Here is a 14,214-nt window from a genome sequence, read left to right on the forward strand (position 1 = left end):
TTCCCAATCTGAGAAACAACCTCTCATTACTATAACTGGCCACTTATTTTTCATGCTGAGGCAGACTCTGTTAGTTCATGAGCCACAATCTTAATGGCAAGCCTATCATGCAACACCTTCTCAAATGTTTTCTCTAAGTCCTTGTAAGCCAAATTAACCAGACTTTCTCAGTGACAATACAACCTCATCAGTAAAGTCTATTGTTAGTTGGACATGATTTGCCTTGAACTTCATCATTATGAAAATAATCATTCATTTTATTCAACTCTCCTAATTCTACCAGCAGTTAAAAAGGAGCAGAATGGATTAATTACCCTTCAAAATATAGAATTAAGTCTCATTCACAGCATTTGGTTACGTTTGAGCTCATGCGCAGTAATGAATGTGTCACAGCAGAGAAAGAGGGGAAATGAGGGGAGGGCAGGGTAACTGACTACTAAGATACACCAGTTCTGCTTTTAGCTAACAATTTAATGGTTCACCAAAGAAATGCTACAATTAACTTAATTAACTAACTTTTCTTCATCTGTTAGCCCTTTTGGCTTCAACTGCAGTTTTTCATAGAAATGATCTTGCCAGGGTGAGTGAGTCAGTCCACAATTATGCAGCACTTACATTGCCTTAAGATCTTATCTGAATCACAGGAAATGTGAGACTAGAAATTCAGATGTGTAGCATGGACTTTTCTAAAGCTTTATGATGTAAATCTGATACTTTCCACTGTAAAATGTGATAATAATGATTTCCTGGTCAAACTGTGTGTCAGCCTTGAAATTCCATTAGTTCTATGAGCTTTGAGTGGGAAAATAGTCCACGTGACTGAATGGTATCCCTGTTCCTGGGAACTCTCAGAGCTAGGTTCCCACACTATTGCTTTCTTTGCTGTAGTACAATTTAATGGGAACTAATCACCCACTCAAGAGAACTAACTTGTGATTATCCACTTTAATTTGTTTACATACATGCTGTTCTCATTGTAGCACCATTGTAGTACCCATCACCTATCCCCATGTTGACGTCAGCCTTTCCAATGCTTTGCTGAGGCCAGGCTTCTTCCTTAAGTCCAGTCAATCCTCTGATACAATTTCTTCAAGATTAAATTATCTAAACCCAAACACAATTCTTTGATCCTTAATCAATAGATGATTCTCTCCTAGGTACCAAGCTCTTATTCTCCATAGCAGTTATAATACACCTCTGGGTTCTGTTGTCACAGGACTTCAGTCCCCCAAAATTTCCTGATCCCAGACTTCCCGTTATTGATTTTATTATGCTTTACAATGACGTAGTTTCCTGAAGAAAGTGGACAAGAGGTTTGCGTATAGCACCGTCAGCATCAGGACATGCTGGCTTTTCCAGCTGTGGATTTGCAACCAAAATAGTCTGTGCATCATGCAATGCCTACTTCCATTGTCAAAGAATTCCAAGGCCATTATCCCTTTTCCAGTGATATCAGGTATATTTTTCATTCTAAAACATGAGCAAAGGTGCTGCAAAAGATCCTGTTTTGCATATGGAGTCTATTCTTTGTCTCTTTGAATAACCTGCAGTCCATTTTATGCCTTGTTTTTAAGAAATCTATTAAAGATTTCCATTGAGGATTTTTCTTGATCTACCTGTGTTGCTGGGTTCAACTTCTATGCTTTTATTAATGTCTCTAAAATGCTTCCAAAGTATTCCCACTGAAAAGCATAAATAGAAAACCAACTATCTTTGAACGTACTTTGTAATCTCCTCGTGGGGCTTTCACCATGCGGGTGTCTGCGTGGCGTGTAGGGTGAAGGCTGTGGAAGGGGCATGGATGAAACATCATGGGTCTGGAGTTTGTACCAGTGCGCTTCGTCATCCAGCAAAGCCGTTTCCAATTCTATGAGAATCTGAAATCAGGAACATAAGATAACTAATAGGATAGGATATTGACAACACAAAAAAATGTCAAATTAATAGAAGTATTGAAAATGCTTAAAAGTAGTCTTGACCAAGTGACAAAAGATTAGCATATTCATTCATACTCTCTGAAAAAGACACTTGTTTGTTTTTTTTTGTGGTCAAGTAGACAATTTTTACAATCTGATGTAAATATTAATTTGACAGATTTTTCAAAAATTGTCTAAAGAGAAAGTCGTACACTTTTCATGAAGAATGCAGTAAACAATTTGCTACAAAATAATACAGAAAATACTGAAAACACTCAGCAAGGACAGTGTGTGGAGAGGAAAGCAGAGTTTGTGTTTCAGATTAATGGTCTTCCATCAAATTTCTGATTTCTAGCAGCTGTGGCATTTTGTTTTCAGGGTTTTCTACAAAGTTCAGTCAATAGGTGACAACAGATTGAGAAGAAAATTGATGAACAAGAGCCACATATTTAGAGTTAATGGATTTGGAAATGGAAATGATTCTGGCTTCTTTCCCCTTCCTTTCTAATCCTGGTGAAGGATCTTGGCCAAAAATGTTGATTTTATTCCTGTCCATTGATACTACCAGCTGAGTTCCTCCAGTATTTCATATGTGTAAATGGATATTACTTCAATTAATGAAAAGGTTTATAAATGCAGTAGCTTAAACTACAGCTCCAAATCCACTTCTCTTCCTCACTAATTTGATATTTTGCTGGTTTGAACTTTGACGTAGAAAGGTACATTCAGAATTTGCTGACATTGTATAAATAGGAATTTCGATATTTAAAGACAAATTATAAAAACATTCATGAAGACACGAGTTAGTGACAATGGTCAGTGATGTGAATTGTGAGATTATATTTAATAAGAATAAAAAATATTGATAAATTTGTACAAAAAGCTGGCCTGGTACAAGTCAAATAATTTACCAACTCATTTAAAATTCTATGTGATCAAGCTATTGATGGGAAACTACTGTTTTGCAACCCTTGGACAATTTCTACTGCAGCAGAAAAGATTAAGAGATGGTATAATAGAAATTTTTCAAGTTATTAACATTTCATACCAAAGCCTTCACAGCTAATTTCAGGCTTGTATTTCAACTCTAAGAAATCAGCTTTAAATTCCCCCTTGTAATATGCAGGATATATTGAAACAAACACCATGGTCTCATTAAATTGAAAGCAATGCTAATAATAATTAAAACTAATGCACTGAGATGGCATTGATATAAGACCACGAGATTATGTTGCATTGAAATCACTGCAGAGCATGATTCATGGGACACTGCCGTAGAGTTTTATAATGGTGCTGAGAGACATAAATTATATTTTGTCAGTACCTTCAGGACACTTCTACATTTTACTATGAAACTGGGTCAGCTAAATATTTCTCGTGTGTGCAAGGTATTCTCCCCAATGCATTCTTAAATAAGACACCAAGTTCTCACCACTGCTTTATCATGATTGTCTTTATAAATAATTTCACAAACTTACTCCACACTCAAGGATTTTTTAAAACTAAGCTTAACAATAATGGCTAGTTCAGGGAGCCAATGTTATCAGCATACAGAAATAGTAAATAACAATATTATCCCCTTCCTCTGCCTTGACAAGACAGTTTTACACATTCTCCTGTTCCACCTAGATCTGAGCCTCCAGGGAACAACAATGCCATAGTTCCATTTTATTTTATACTGTTGTTTCATATTCAGAGAAACACTGTAATCTTTATAATAAAAAGTTCGAGGTTTACCAAGGTTAAATGAGGAAAGCAAGAAGTGAAGAATACTTACAGGATTCAAGGCACTATGCAAGCTGATTGTTTTGGTTGAGAGCAGTACAGGGATTCAAAGTTCAAAGTAAATTTATTATCAAAGTATGTATTCCATCTACAAACTTAAGATTCATCTTCTTGTAGGTACCCATAAAGCAAAACCACAATAGGGTCCACGAAAACCCCACACAATGAACATCCATTGTGGAAAAGGGGACAAATAGTGCAAATAATAACAAAGTAAACAATTAGTGCATAGAACATGAACTGCAGAGTCAATCAGCGCTAAGGCCAGTGAAGCCAGTCCAGGAGTACCCTGGCTGCAGGGAAACAACTACTCCCAAAACTGGTGTTATAGGACCCGAGGGTCCTGCACCTCTCCCCCCCCCCCCCAGTGGTAGCAACGAGATGGGAAACACAGGCAGATGGAATGGGTTCAGGTGGAGGATCTTGGCTCGCACAGAGTAGTGGGGTGAACACCTGTTATAAATGCTCAGCCCAATTACATGACCCCGAGATCCCTAAATCATAATTTTTCCTCCATCTTAAAATTGGTGCTCCATTTTCCCCTTAACTTTCTCTCAAATTATTCTCAAACAGTGCCTAAAGTCCTTGTACATTTCCTCTGATTAATGTCTCCCACCTTCCCAACAAGAGAGCTGAATTCTGCTTTGTCATTTATGGGGGTACATCAACAATGGCTCACGGTTATAATTTTGGACTGGTGGCTTTCCAAGCAGCCAGATGCCCACTGTCAGTATGAAATAAAGTAAAAAACATATCTTACATTGTACACATGCCAGAAGAATACATGAAGGAAAGCATGAAGTTAATTATAAATTATCTGTTGTCCATGAGGTAGGGAATTAAGTTAAAAGGAAACAGATACAAAATTCTGGAGGGAAAGGAAATGTTAAGGGGAGTTCAAAATGTAGGTAAATTGAGAAAATCAGGTTGCTGCTGGATCCCAAGGAAGGGAATTTGTAGAATGTCTACAAGACGGCTTTTTAGAACACATTCTGGTTGAACTCACAAGGGGAAAGTCTATTTTGGATTGAGTGTTGTGTAATGAACCAAATTTGATTGGGGATTAAGCTAGATAAGGAACCCTTAAGAAGCAGTGATAATGATATGATAGAATTCACACTGCAATTTGAGAGGGGAAGCTAAACTCATATGAATCAGTGTTACAGTAGATTAAAAGGAATTATATAGGCATGAGAGAAGAGCTGGCCAAAGTTGATTGGAAGGCAACACTAGCAGGAACATTGGCAGAACAGCAATGGCAGGAATTTCTGAGAGTAATTCAGAAGGTGCAGGATAGATATATCCCAAAGAAGGAGCATTCAAAAAGCACAATGATGTAACAAAGGCTGACAAGAGAAGTCAATGACAACATGAAAGCCAACGAGATAGCAAATGATAGAGCAAAATTAGTGGGAAGTTAGAGAATTTGGAAACTTTTAAAAACCAGCAGAAGGCAACTAAAAGGTTGTAAGAGGGGAAGTGATGAAGTATGAATGTAAGTGAGCCAATAATGTCAAAGAAAATACCAAAAGATGTTCAGATACAGAAAGAGTAAAAGACAGCTGCAAATAGATATCAGACTGCTGGAAGATGAAGCTAGAGATGTAGTAATGGGGGACAAGAAAATAGTGGTTAAACTGAAAAAGTATTTTGCAACAGTCTTCACTATGGAAGACACTACAAACATGCTGGAGGTTCAAGGGTTTCAGAGGGCAGAAGTGAGTGCACTTACTATTACGAGGGAGAAGGTGCCTAGGAAGCTCAAAGGTCTGAAGGTAGGTAAGTCACATGGACCAAATGGACTGCAGCCCAGGGTTTTAAAAGCGGTAGCTGAAGAGATGGTGGAGGCATTAATAGTGATCTTTTAAGAATCACTAGATTCTGGCATGGTTCTGGAGGAGTGGAAATTTGCAAATGTCACTCCACTCTTCAGTTCTGGAGGCAGACAGAAGGAAGAAATTATAGGCCTGTTAGCCTGACCTCAGTGGTTGGGAAGATGTTAGAGTCCATTATTGAGGTTTCAGGGTACTTGAAGGCACCTGATAAAATAGGACAAAATCAGCATGGTATCCTTAAAGGAAAATCTTGCTTGCCAAATCTGTTGGAATTCGTTGAGGAAATAACAAGCAGGATAGACAAAGAAGAATTGCTGGATGTTGTGTATTCGGATTTTCAGAAGGCCTTTGACAAGGTGTCGTACATGAGGCTGCTTAACAAGATTAGAGCCCATGGTATTACAGGAAAAATAGTAGCAAGATTAGCTGATTGGCAGGAGGAAAAGAGTGTGAATAAAAGGAGCCTTTTCTGGTTGGTTGCCGGTGAATAGTGCTGCTCTGCAGTGGTCAGTGTTGGGACCGCTTTTTCTTATGTTATATGTCAATGATTTGGATGATGGAATTGATGAATTTATGGCCAAGTCTACAAACAATGTGAAGATAGGTGGATGGGCAGGTAGTGTTGAGGAAGCAGGGAGGCTTCAGAAGGGCAAAGACAGATTGGAGAATGGGCAAAAAATTTGCAGATTGAATATAGTGTAAGTAAGTTATAGTCATGCACTTCGGTAGAAGGATTAAAGGTGTAGACTATTTTCTAAATGGAGAAAAAATTTAAAAATCTGAGGTGCAATGAGACTTGGAAGTCCTCATGTGGGATTCCCTAAAAGTTAACTTGCAGGTTGTGTTGGTGGTGAGGAAGAGAAATGCAATGTTAGCATTCATTTCAAGAGAATATGAAAGCAAGAATGTAATGCTGAGGCATTATGGGGCACTGGTAAGGCCTCACGGGGTATTGTAAGCAGTTTTGTGCCCCCTTAGTTAAGAAAAGATGAGCTGACATTGGAGAGAGGTCAGAGTGGGTTAACGAAAGTGATTCTGAGAATGAAAGGCTTATTGTCTGAGGAGCGATTGATGGCTCTAAGCCTATAAATCGCTGGAATTTAGAAGAATGAGGGAGGGATCTCATTGAAGCAGATCGACTGTTGAAAGGCCCAGATGGAGTAGATATGGAGAGGATGTTTCCTATGGTTGAGCAGTCTAGGACCAGAGAGTAGAACCTCAGAACAGAGGGCCGGCCATTTAGAATGGAGATAAGAAGGAATTTCTTTAGCCAGAGAGTGGTGAATCTGTGGAATTGGTTGCCACAAATGGCTGTGGCAGCCAGATCATTAGGTGTATTTAGGGTGCAGGTTGACAGGTTCGTGATTAGTCAGGGTGTGAAAGTTTATGGGGAGAAGGCAAAAAATGGGGTTGAAAGAAACAAATGCGTCAGCCATGATGAAATGGTGGAGTAGACTTAATGGGCCAAATAGCCTAATTCTGCTCTTATGTCTTAGGGTCTTTGGGAACTAAGCAAGTCAGGCAGAATCTACGGAGAAGAATAAACTGTCAATGTTTTGGGCCTAACCCTTCATCAGGTCTGGAACAGAAGGGTGAGAAGCTGGAACAAGAAAGGTGTACAAGCTAGCAGGTGAGAGGTGGGACCAGGTGAGGGGGGAAGTCAGAAGATGATTGATTATAGGAGGAAAAGATAAAGGACTGATAAAGAAGGAATCTAATGGGGGGGGGGAACAATGGACCATAGAATAAAAGGAAGGAAGAAGGTTACCAGAGGTAAATGAGAGTTAGGTGAGAAGAGAAGGGTTGAGAAGATAACCAGAATGGGGGATGGAGAAGGAGGGAAGATGGGAGGAGGGAGTAATTACCAGAAATTGGGGAAATTGATGTTCATGCTATAAATTTGAGAGCTACCCAGACAGAATATGAGGTGTCGGTTCTCCAGCATGAGTTTGGCCTCATCAGGGTAGTAGAGGTTGCCATGGACAGATACGTCTGTATGGGAATGCTAAGTGGAATTGAAATTGTAGCCACAGAGAGATCCTGTCTCGCACTGCAGTCAGTGAAGGTGCTCAATGAAGCACTTGCTGATGCTGCATCGGCTCTCACTGTAGAGAGTGCTGTATTGGAGACAAAAGGTGACCTCGCAAGACTCACAAGTGAAGTGTCACCTCATCTGGAGGGGCTGCTTGGGACCCTGAAAGGTGGTGAGGGAGGAGGTATATGGGCAGGTATACTTGTCACTTGTCATGCTTGCAGGGATAATGCCAGGTGGGAGATCACTGAGGAGCAATGAGTCCCTTAAATAGGTTCCTATGGAAAGTAGAGAGGGGAGGGGAAATTGTGCTTAGTGGTAGAATCCTGTTGGAGATGGCAGAAGTGATGAAGAATGATGTACATGAGGTGGTTTATAATGACAAGGGGAACCCTGTCCCTTTTATACAACAGGAGAATAGGATGATGGCAGGTGTGTGGGCTCCAGTAATGAAGTATAGTGGCAGAGTGCTTGCAAAATAGTGACAGGATTGGTCAAAGTCAGGATGGATTTACGAAAGGAAGGTCATGCTGAACAATTTTACGGAAAGTTTTTGAGAGGATAACAAGCAGAGTCGAATGGGAAAGAAGGGAAACCAATGTTTTATTTGGACTTCAAAAAGGCTTTGACAAAGGCCCGCATAAGAGAAAAGTAAAGCACATAGGATTGTGGTAATGCATTGCAATGGACAGAGAGCTGGTAGACAAGCCAAAAAAAGAGCAGGAACTAGTGGCATGCTATGACTCAACCTGACTACAGAGTTTAGTGCTTGGACCCTAACTGTTCACATTACAAAAATGATCTAGGCAAAGGAAGTAAATGAAATATTTCCATATTTGTGAATGGCCCAAAGCTGGGTGGGTGTGGAAGATGCAAAGAGGCTCTATTTTGAATGAGCAGGCTGACTGGATGAACAAATGCATGGCAAATGCAGCATTATATGGATAAATTCTGGTTGAATGCCCTAGTTGGACGGTTATTAAGGATACCATTCTATAGATTTATATATATGAATCCCACAAGAAAATGAATCTCAGGATTGTATATGATGACATATATGTACTTTGATAGTAAATTTACTTTGATCTTTGAACTTAAATGTAATTTTCTCCTTTGGTGGCAAAAAATTTAGTAAGACAGATATTGCCCAAATATTGGAAGGTATAGAAAGACTCCTTATTCAAAAGCTATTGGAATAAAATCATATACTGTGGGTGCCAAATTGTATGTCGGCCTTTGCAGCAAGTGGAATTGAGCACATGGTCAGGGATGGTTGATTGTAATTGTTCAGGACCTTGGAAAGATCATGTTGTCTGCATCTATCACTTCCTTATCTGTGGAAGGATGTTCTGGCTAGGAGGGTGACTAAAGAAGGTTTGCCAGACTGATTCCTGGGATGACAGAAGTGATGTGTGAAGCAAGACTAGGATTTACTTGCTGGAATTTAGAAGGCTGAGATGGGATCTCATTTAAACTTACGAAATCTTGACATAGCTGTACAGATCAGATGTGGGAAAGTTGATCTTGATGGAAAAATCCAGAACTGTGGGTCACAGTCACATGGGCCAGCTATGATCACATTGAATGCCAATGGGATATCTACTCCTGTCCTTAATGTCTATGTTTCTGGTTCTTCCACCACACTTCTAGGAAGGTCAATAGGAAGGGGCGTAGTCCTCTGAGAGAGAAATAAAAGTCTCATTTGTCTGGAATAAGCAACTTTCAACAGTGACTCTTACTAATCTACTTCTCAAAAGACAAAAGATCCTCTCCATATCCACCCTGTCTCTGTGGAATTTCATACGATTCCATCCTGTCCCCTCGCTCTCTTCTTTAGTAAAACAGATATCAGCTTAGCCTGCCAACTTTTCCTTAGAAAACAACACCTGCTTCGTATATTAGGCTAGAAATTCTTATTCTAGTGCAATAATGTAAGTGCTTATAATTCCAGTACACTATTATACTCTCAGGGTCACTTTATTAGGTGCAACTGCTCGTTAATTTAATCAGCCGGTCATGTGGCAGCAAATCAATTCACAAAAGCCCGCAGACATGGTCAAGAGATACAGTTGTTTAGCCCAAACATCAGAATGGGGAAGAAATGTCATCTAAGTGACTTTGACCACAGAATGATTGTTGGTGCCCAACAGAAGTAGTTTGAATATCTCAGAAACTGCTGATTACCTGGGATTCTTATGCACAAAAATCTCTAGAGTTTACAGAGAATGTTGCAAAAGCAAAAGAAAAAGTTTAGTGAGTGGCAGTTTTGTGGGTGAAAATACCTTGTTAGTGAGAGAGGTCAGAGGGGAATGGCCAGCCTGGGCCAAGCTGACAGCAAGGCAACAGAAACTCAAATACCTACGTATTATAACGGTGGTGTGCAGAAGAACTGTTCTGAGTGCACAACATGTCGTACCCTGAAGTGGTTGGGCTACAGAGCAGAAGACCATTAACATAACCTCAGTGTACAGGGGATACCTAATAAAGCGGCCACTGAGTGTCAGTCCCTATCCTGTATGCTATACTCGGGAAGTGGTTACAACAATACACCATGTACTGTATATATCTGAAGCATAATCTTCTTTCTGTATTCATTTCTGTTTGCCATAAACAATGACCTTCTGTGAACTTTGAAGAGAAACAAAAGTATGGATACTGGAACCTGGAGTAAAAAAAAGCAGTTGGAGGAACTTTGCAGGTTAGGCAGCATCTGTAGAGTAAATGGACAGTCACTGTTTCCGATCAATTCCCTTCTTCTAGATTCTGTTAATTGCCTGCATATTAGTGCAATTGCAGGTTCTGGAGGGTCACCCAGATATTTCTACATGTAGGACCACTGCAACTTCACAAAATTAAATATGCTTTTTAAATCCTTTTCTCTGCCAAAATATAGAATTTAACATTTTCTAGCTTGTTATTTATTTGCCTTCTCACCTAACTTTTTCATTTAATTTTTCTTGATTGGTTGAAAGCCTCTTCAAGCCTCCTTTATAACTTACTTTGTGTGAGTAATAGCTTTAGCAATATTGTTGTTGTCCAGTCGTTGACCTCTTCATGACCTCATGGTCCAGAGGGTTTTCATGGCAAGATACAGAAGTAGATTGCCAGGCCTTTCTTCTGCACAGATACTGCTGCTGCCCAGGTTGGGACCCAGCTGAGTTTGAACTCAGGGCCATCTGCCTTGAAGTCCAATGCTGATGCCACTACACCAACAGCCAGCCCTTCACCTAATATGCCTTCACCCAAATTAATTCATCCAGCACTGATCCCTGAGGCACAGTATTTGTTGCACCTTGCCTCCCAGCAACTTGATCTCTAATAATTTAAACTTACTTTCAGTGGTAGGAAGCATCACCTGCAGCATATGATCCACAGCTTGCAGATTTTACAAGTACTTTGTTGCTAGATATGAATGCTTTGGTAAACTTTCATCTTGAACAATCTACTGGGAGAATGTGTAGAAGGCATGCAGTTCTGTCCTAATCTCAGCAGAGTACACAGCACGAGACTTCTAAACTTCAACAATGATATCCTCCTTGCAAATTGCCACCTTTCATCCTTTACCTGAGAGTGCATTGAAGAGGTAGGGCTGTGGTCTGAGAGTGAGGAACGACTCTGTTTGGGCAATTTAAGCACAGGGCCAGATTGAAAATGTCAGGGTGTTGAGGGCAGATGTGAGGGATGGGCTGGTTCAGCTTGTTGCTCCATGAGATTTACACATCGCTGCACTAAACTGAGGCTGTGGCCTAGACTCATTTTCGTGAACTTCAGTTCTGAGTGCTACTTGCTTTCTTTTATTGCTTGCACAATTTTTTTATTCTCTCTGCACATTGGGTATTCAACAGTCTTCTTTTGTTTTAATGGATTCCATTGGCTTTATTTGTTTTGTGGCTGCCTGAAAGGAGAGGAATCCCAAGAGTGTATAAAGGATATGTACTTTGTTAATAAAAGTACTTTGAACAAGAAGAAGAAGAAGAAGAAGAAGAAGAAAGCTCTTAACACTGTAGAGTCAATGGGACTTTTAGCAGGCTTTCTTGTTTTAACAAGGCCGAGTTGCTAGCTCGACGCTCAATTCAGCACAGACGGGAAGCGTGCAAGGGAGCCGGCTGGATTCAAACTCGGGAGCTTTTGTTCCAACTTCTGCGCTGATACCACTACGCCACCAGCTGGCCCTTTGAACATGAACTTTCAAAGACCTTGTTGCCAGTGATTAAATGTGATCATGGAAAAGGAAGGCTGAAACTGGAGATAGTTGACACACTCTTACCAAGATTCATGATTTAATGAGGGCTATATTTTTCTTTCTTTCCTATTGAACACCACAAGACAGTGAGTTCCTATGCAGGACTGCAGGCTTTTGTAAGGAGCTGGCTGCCATTAAATGTTTAAATAAACACTTTATATGCTGTCAGTCAATTCTGCACTTAATCAAAACTGAAAGAAATTCCAATTAGTGTCAATAAGTAGTGAACCAACCAGTTAGTCGCCAATATCCTGGTCGCAATTAATGATGACTATAATCAATGTCTGCCTATCTATCTTTGAGTCACCAGTGGATGCTAGATGTGATGGCCAGGTGACAAGAGTTACTGGCTGAAAGCTAATGACCATTGTCTCTCACCCAAAGACATGTGCAGTGGGCAAATTGAGTACAGGGGGGTGATTGGTAAGTTTGTGGCCCAAGGTAGTAGGAGTCAATTTTAGAAAACCTAGCACATTTATTTTTCAATACAGTCCCCTCCTACATTTACAAATTTAGTCCAGTGGTCATGGAACATATGGATCTTGGACCTCCAGAAAGTGCCCACAGCATGGGTGATTGATAATTTTGTGGCCTAAGGTAGAAGGAAATGAGTTATACAGCTCTCATTACATGCATGTGCAGTTCAATTCTTTGAGTGATTATGCAGAAAGTTTGAAGCTAATAACATCTCCTTCTATCTTAGGTTACGAACTTATCAGTCACCCCTGATGAGTTATTAACTGATGAGTTATTAACTTCAAACTTATTAAGCTTCAGGTGACAGACTACCACCCTGATATTCTCCTGTAAAATATCTTGATACAATATTAAATTCATTATTCACTCAATGATTTATAAGCTGTCTAGGCCTTGAGGTAGAAAAGCAGCCCCAAACCATGATGCTCCTTCCACCATGCTTCACAGTTGGGATGAAATTTTGGCGTTGGTGTGCAGTGCCCTTTTTCCTCCAAGCACATAGCAATGTGCACTTCTGCCAAAAAGTTTAACTTTGTCTCATCTGTCCACAGAACATTGTCCCAGAAGTGTTGTAGAACATCCAGGTGGTCTTTTGCAAACTTGAGACATGGAGAAATTATTTTTTAGGCGAGCAATGTTTTCCTCCGTGGTGTACTTCCATGGATACCATTCTCATTCTGTGTTTTTCTTATAATGAGCTCATGAACAGAGACTTCACCAAGTTCTAGAGATTTCTGTATGTCTTTTGCTGTTCTCCCTGGGCTCTTCTTCATCTCTTTCAGCATTGCACATTATGCTCACTCCCAGGGAGAGTAGCAACAGTGCTGAGTTTCCTCCATTTGTGGACAATTTCTCTTACTGTGGACTGATGAACATTCAGGTCTTTAGAAATGCTTTTGTAGCCTTTGTCAGCTTCATGCATCTCTACAATTCTTCTTCTAAGATCCTCTGGAAGTTGTTTTGATCAAGGCATGGTGCATATAAACAGATCTTTGAAGAGGAAGCTCTGTCAGTAACCTGACTTTGTGTGTCTTTTCATAGGGCAGGACACCTCTACCACCGACACTTCTACCACCCACACCTCCAATCTCATCTCAATGATTGGAACACTTGACTCCAAATAGCTTTTATAGAAGGCATTACCCCCAGAGGTTCACATACTTATTCCAATGTAATATTGCATTATTTTTCTCAATAAATAAATGAAAGTATAATGTTTTGTGTTTTTTATTTATTTGGGTTCTCTTTATCTAGTTTGAGGAGTTATATGAAGATCTGATCACATTTTAGATGATAGTAATGCAGAAATAGAGGAAATTCTACAGGGTTCACAAAATTTCTAGCAACACTGTAAGTGACCGTCACTAATGCTGGAGGAGGCTTTAATTTAAACAAAAAGGTCAAAGAGAGCTAAGTCATTGTCTCATTTCATCAAAATCTATTTAACCAATGCACATACCTAGCACAGTACTTCACATATAAGTATTTTGTCAGGTGATTTATCATTTCCATCTATTTTAGCTAAGCCATAACTAATCTACTTTGAAATAGAAGATTAGATTGACTTTATGTTTTTAAATTTTACTAAGATACAGCAGTGAATAGGCCCATCCAGCCCTTTGGGCTGTGCTGCCCAGCAACCTTGATTTAACCCTAACCTAATCAATGGACAATTTACAATGACCAATTAACCTTCTAACTGGTACATCTTCGGACTGTGGGAGGAAATCAGAACATTTGGAAGAAACCCACGCGATCACGGGGAGAACATGCAAACTCCTTACAGGCAGCGGTGGGAATTGAACCTGCTGTAAAGTGTTTGTACATTGAAATATATAGTAAAATCTGTCATTAGTGTCAAACTAAATCAACACGGATTGTGCTGGGAGCAGCTTACAAGTGTCGCCATGCTTCTGGCGCCAACAT

The 14,214-nt window shown here is 39.9% G+C and overlaps 1 protein-coding gene across 13 annotated transcripts in view; it reads right to left on the bottom strand.

The window, feature by feature from the left end:
* Positions 1 to 14,214, bottom strand: part of rims2a (regulating synaptic membrane exocytosis 2a) — a 1,025,605-nt gene that overhangs the window by 377,685 nt on the left and 633,706 nt on the right. For all 13 annotated transcript variants that reach the window (XM_059971246.1, XM_059971261.1, XM_059971230.1 and 10 more), the window contains one exon: positions 1,724 to 1,877. In XM_059971246.1, the coding sequence (XP_059827229.1) occupies positions 1,724 to 1,877 (154 nt within the window). The remainder of the gene's footprint in view (positions 1 to 1,723; positions 1,878 to 14,214) is intronic.

The sequence above is a fragment of the Hypanus sabinus genome, chromosome 1 (genome assembly GCF_030144855.1).
Source record: "Hypanus sabinus isolate sHypSab1 chromosome 1, sHypSab1.hap1, whole genome shotgun sequence".
Classification (NCBI taxonomy): Eukaryota; Metazoa; Chordata; class Chondrichthyes; order Myliobatiformes; family Dasyatidae; genus Hypanus; species Hypanus sabinus.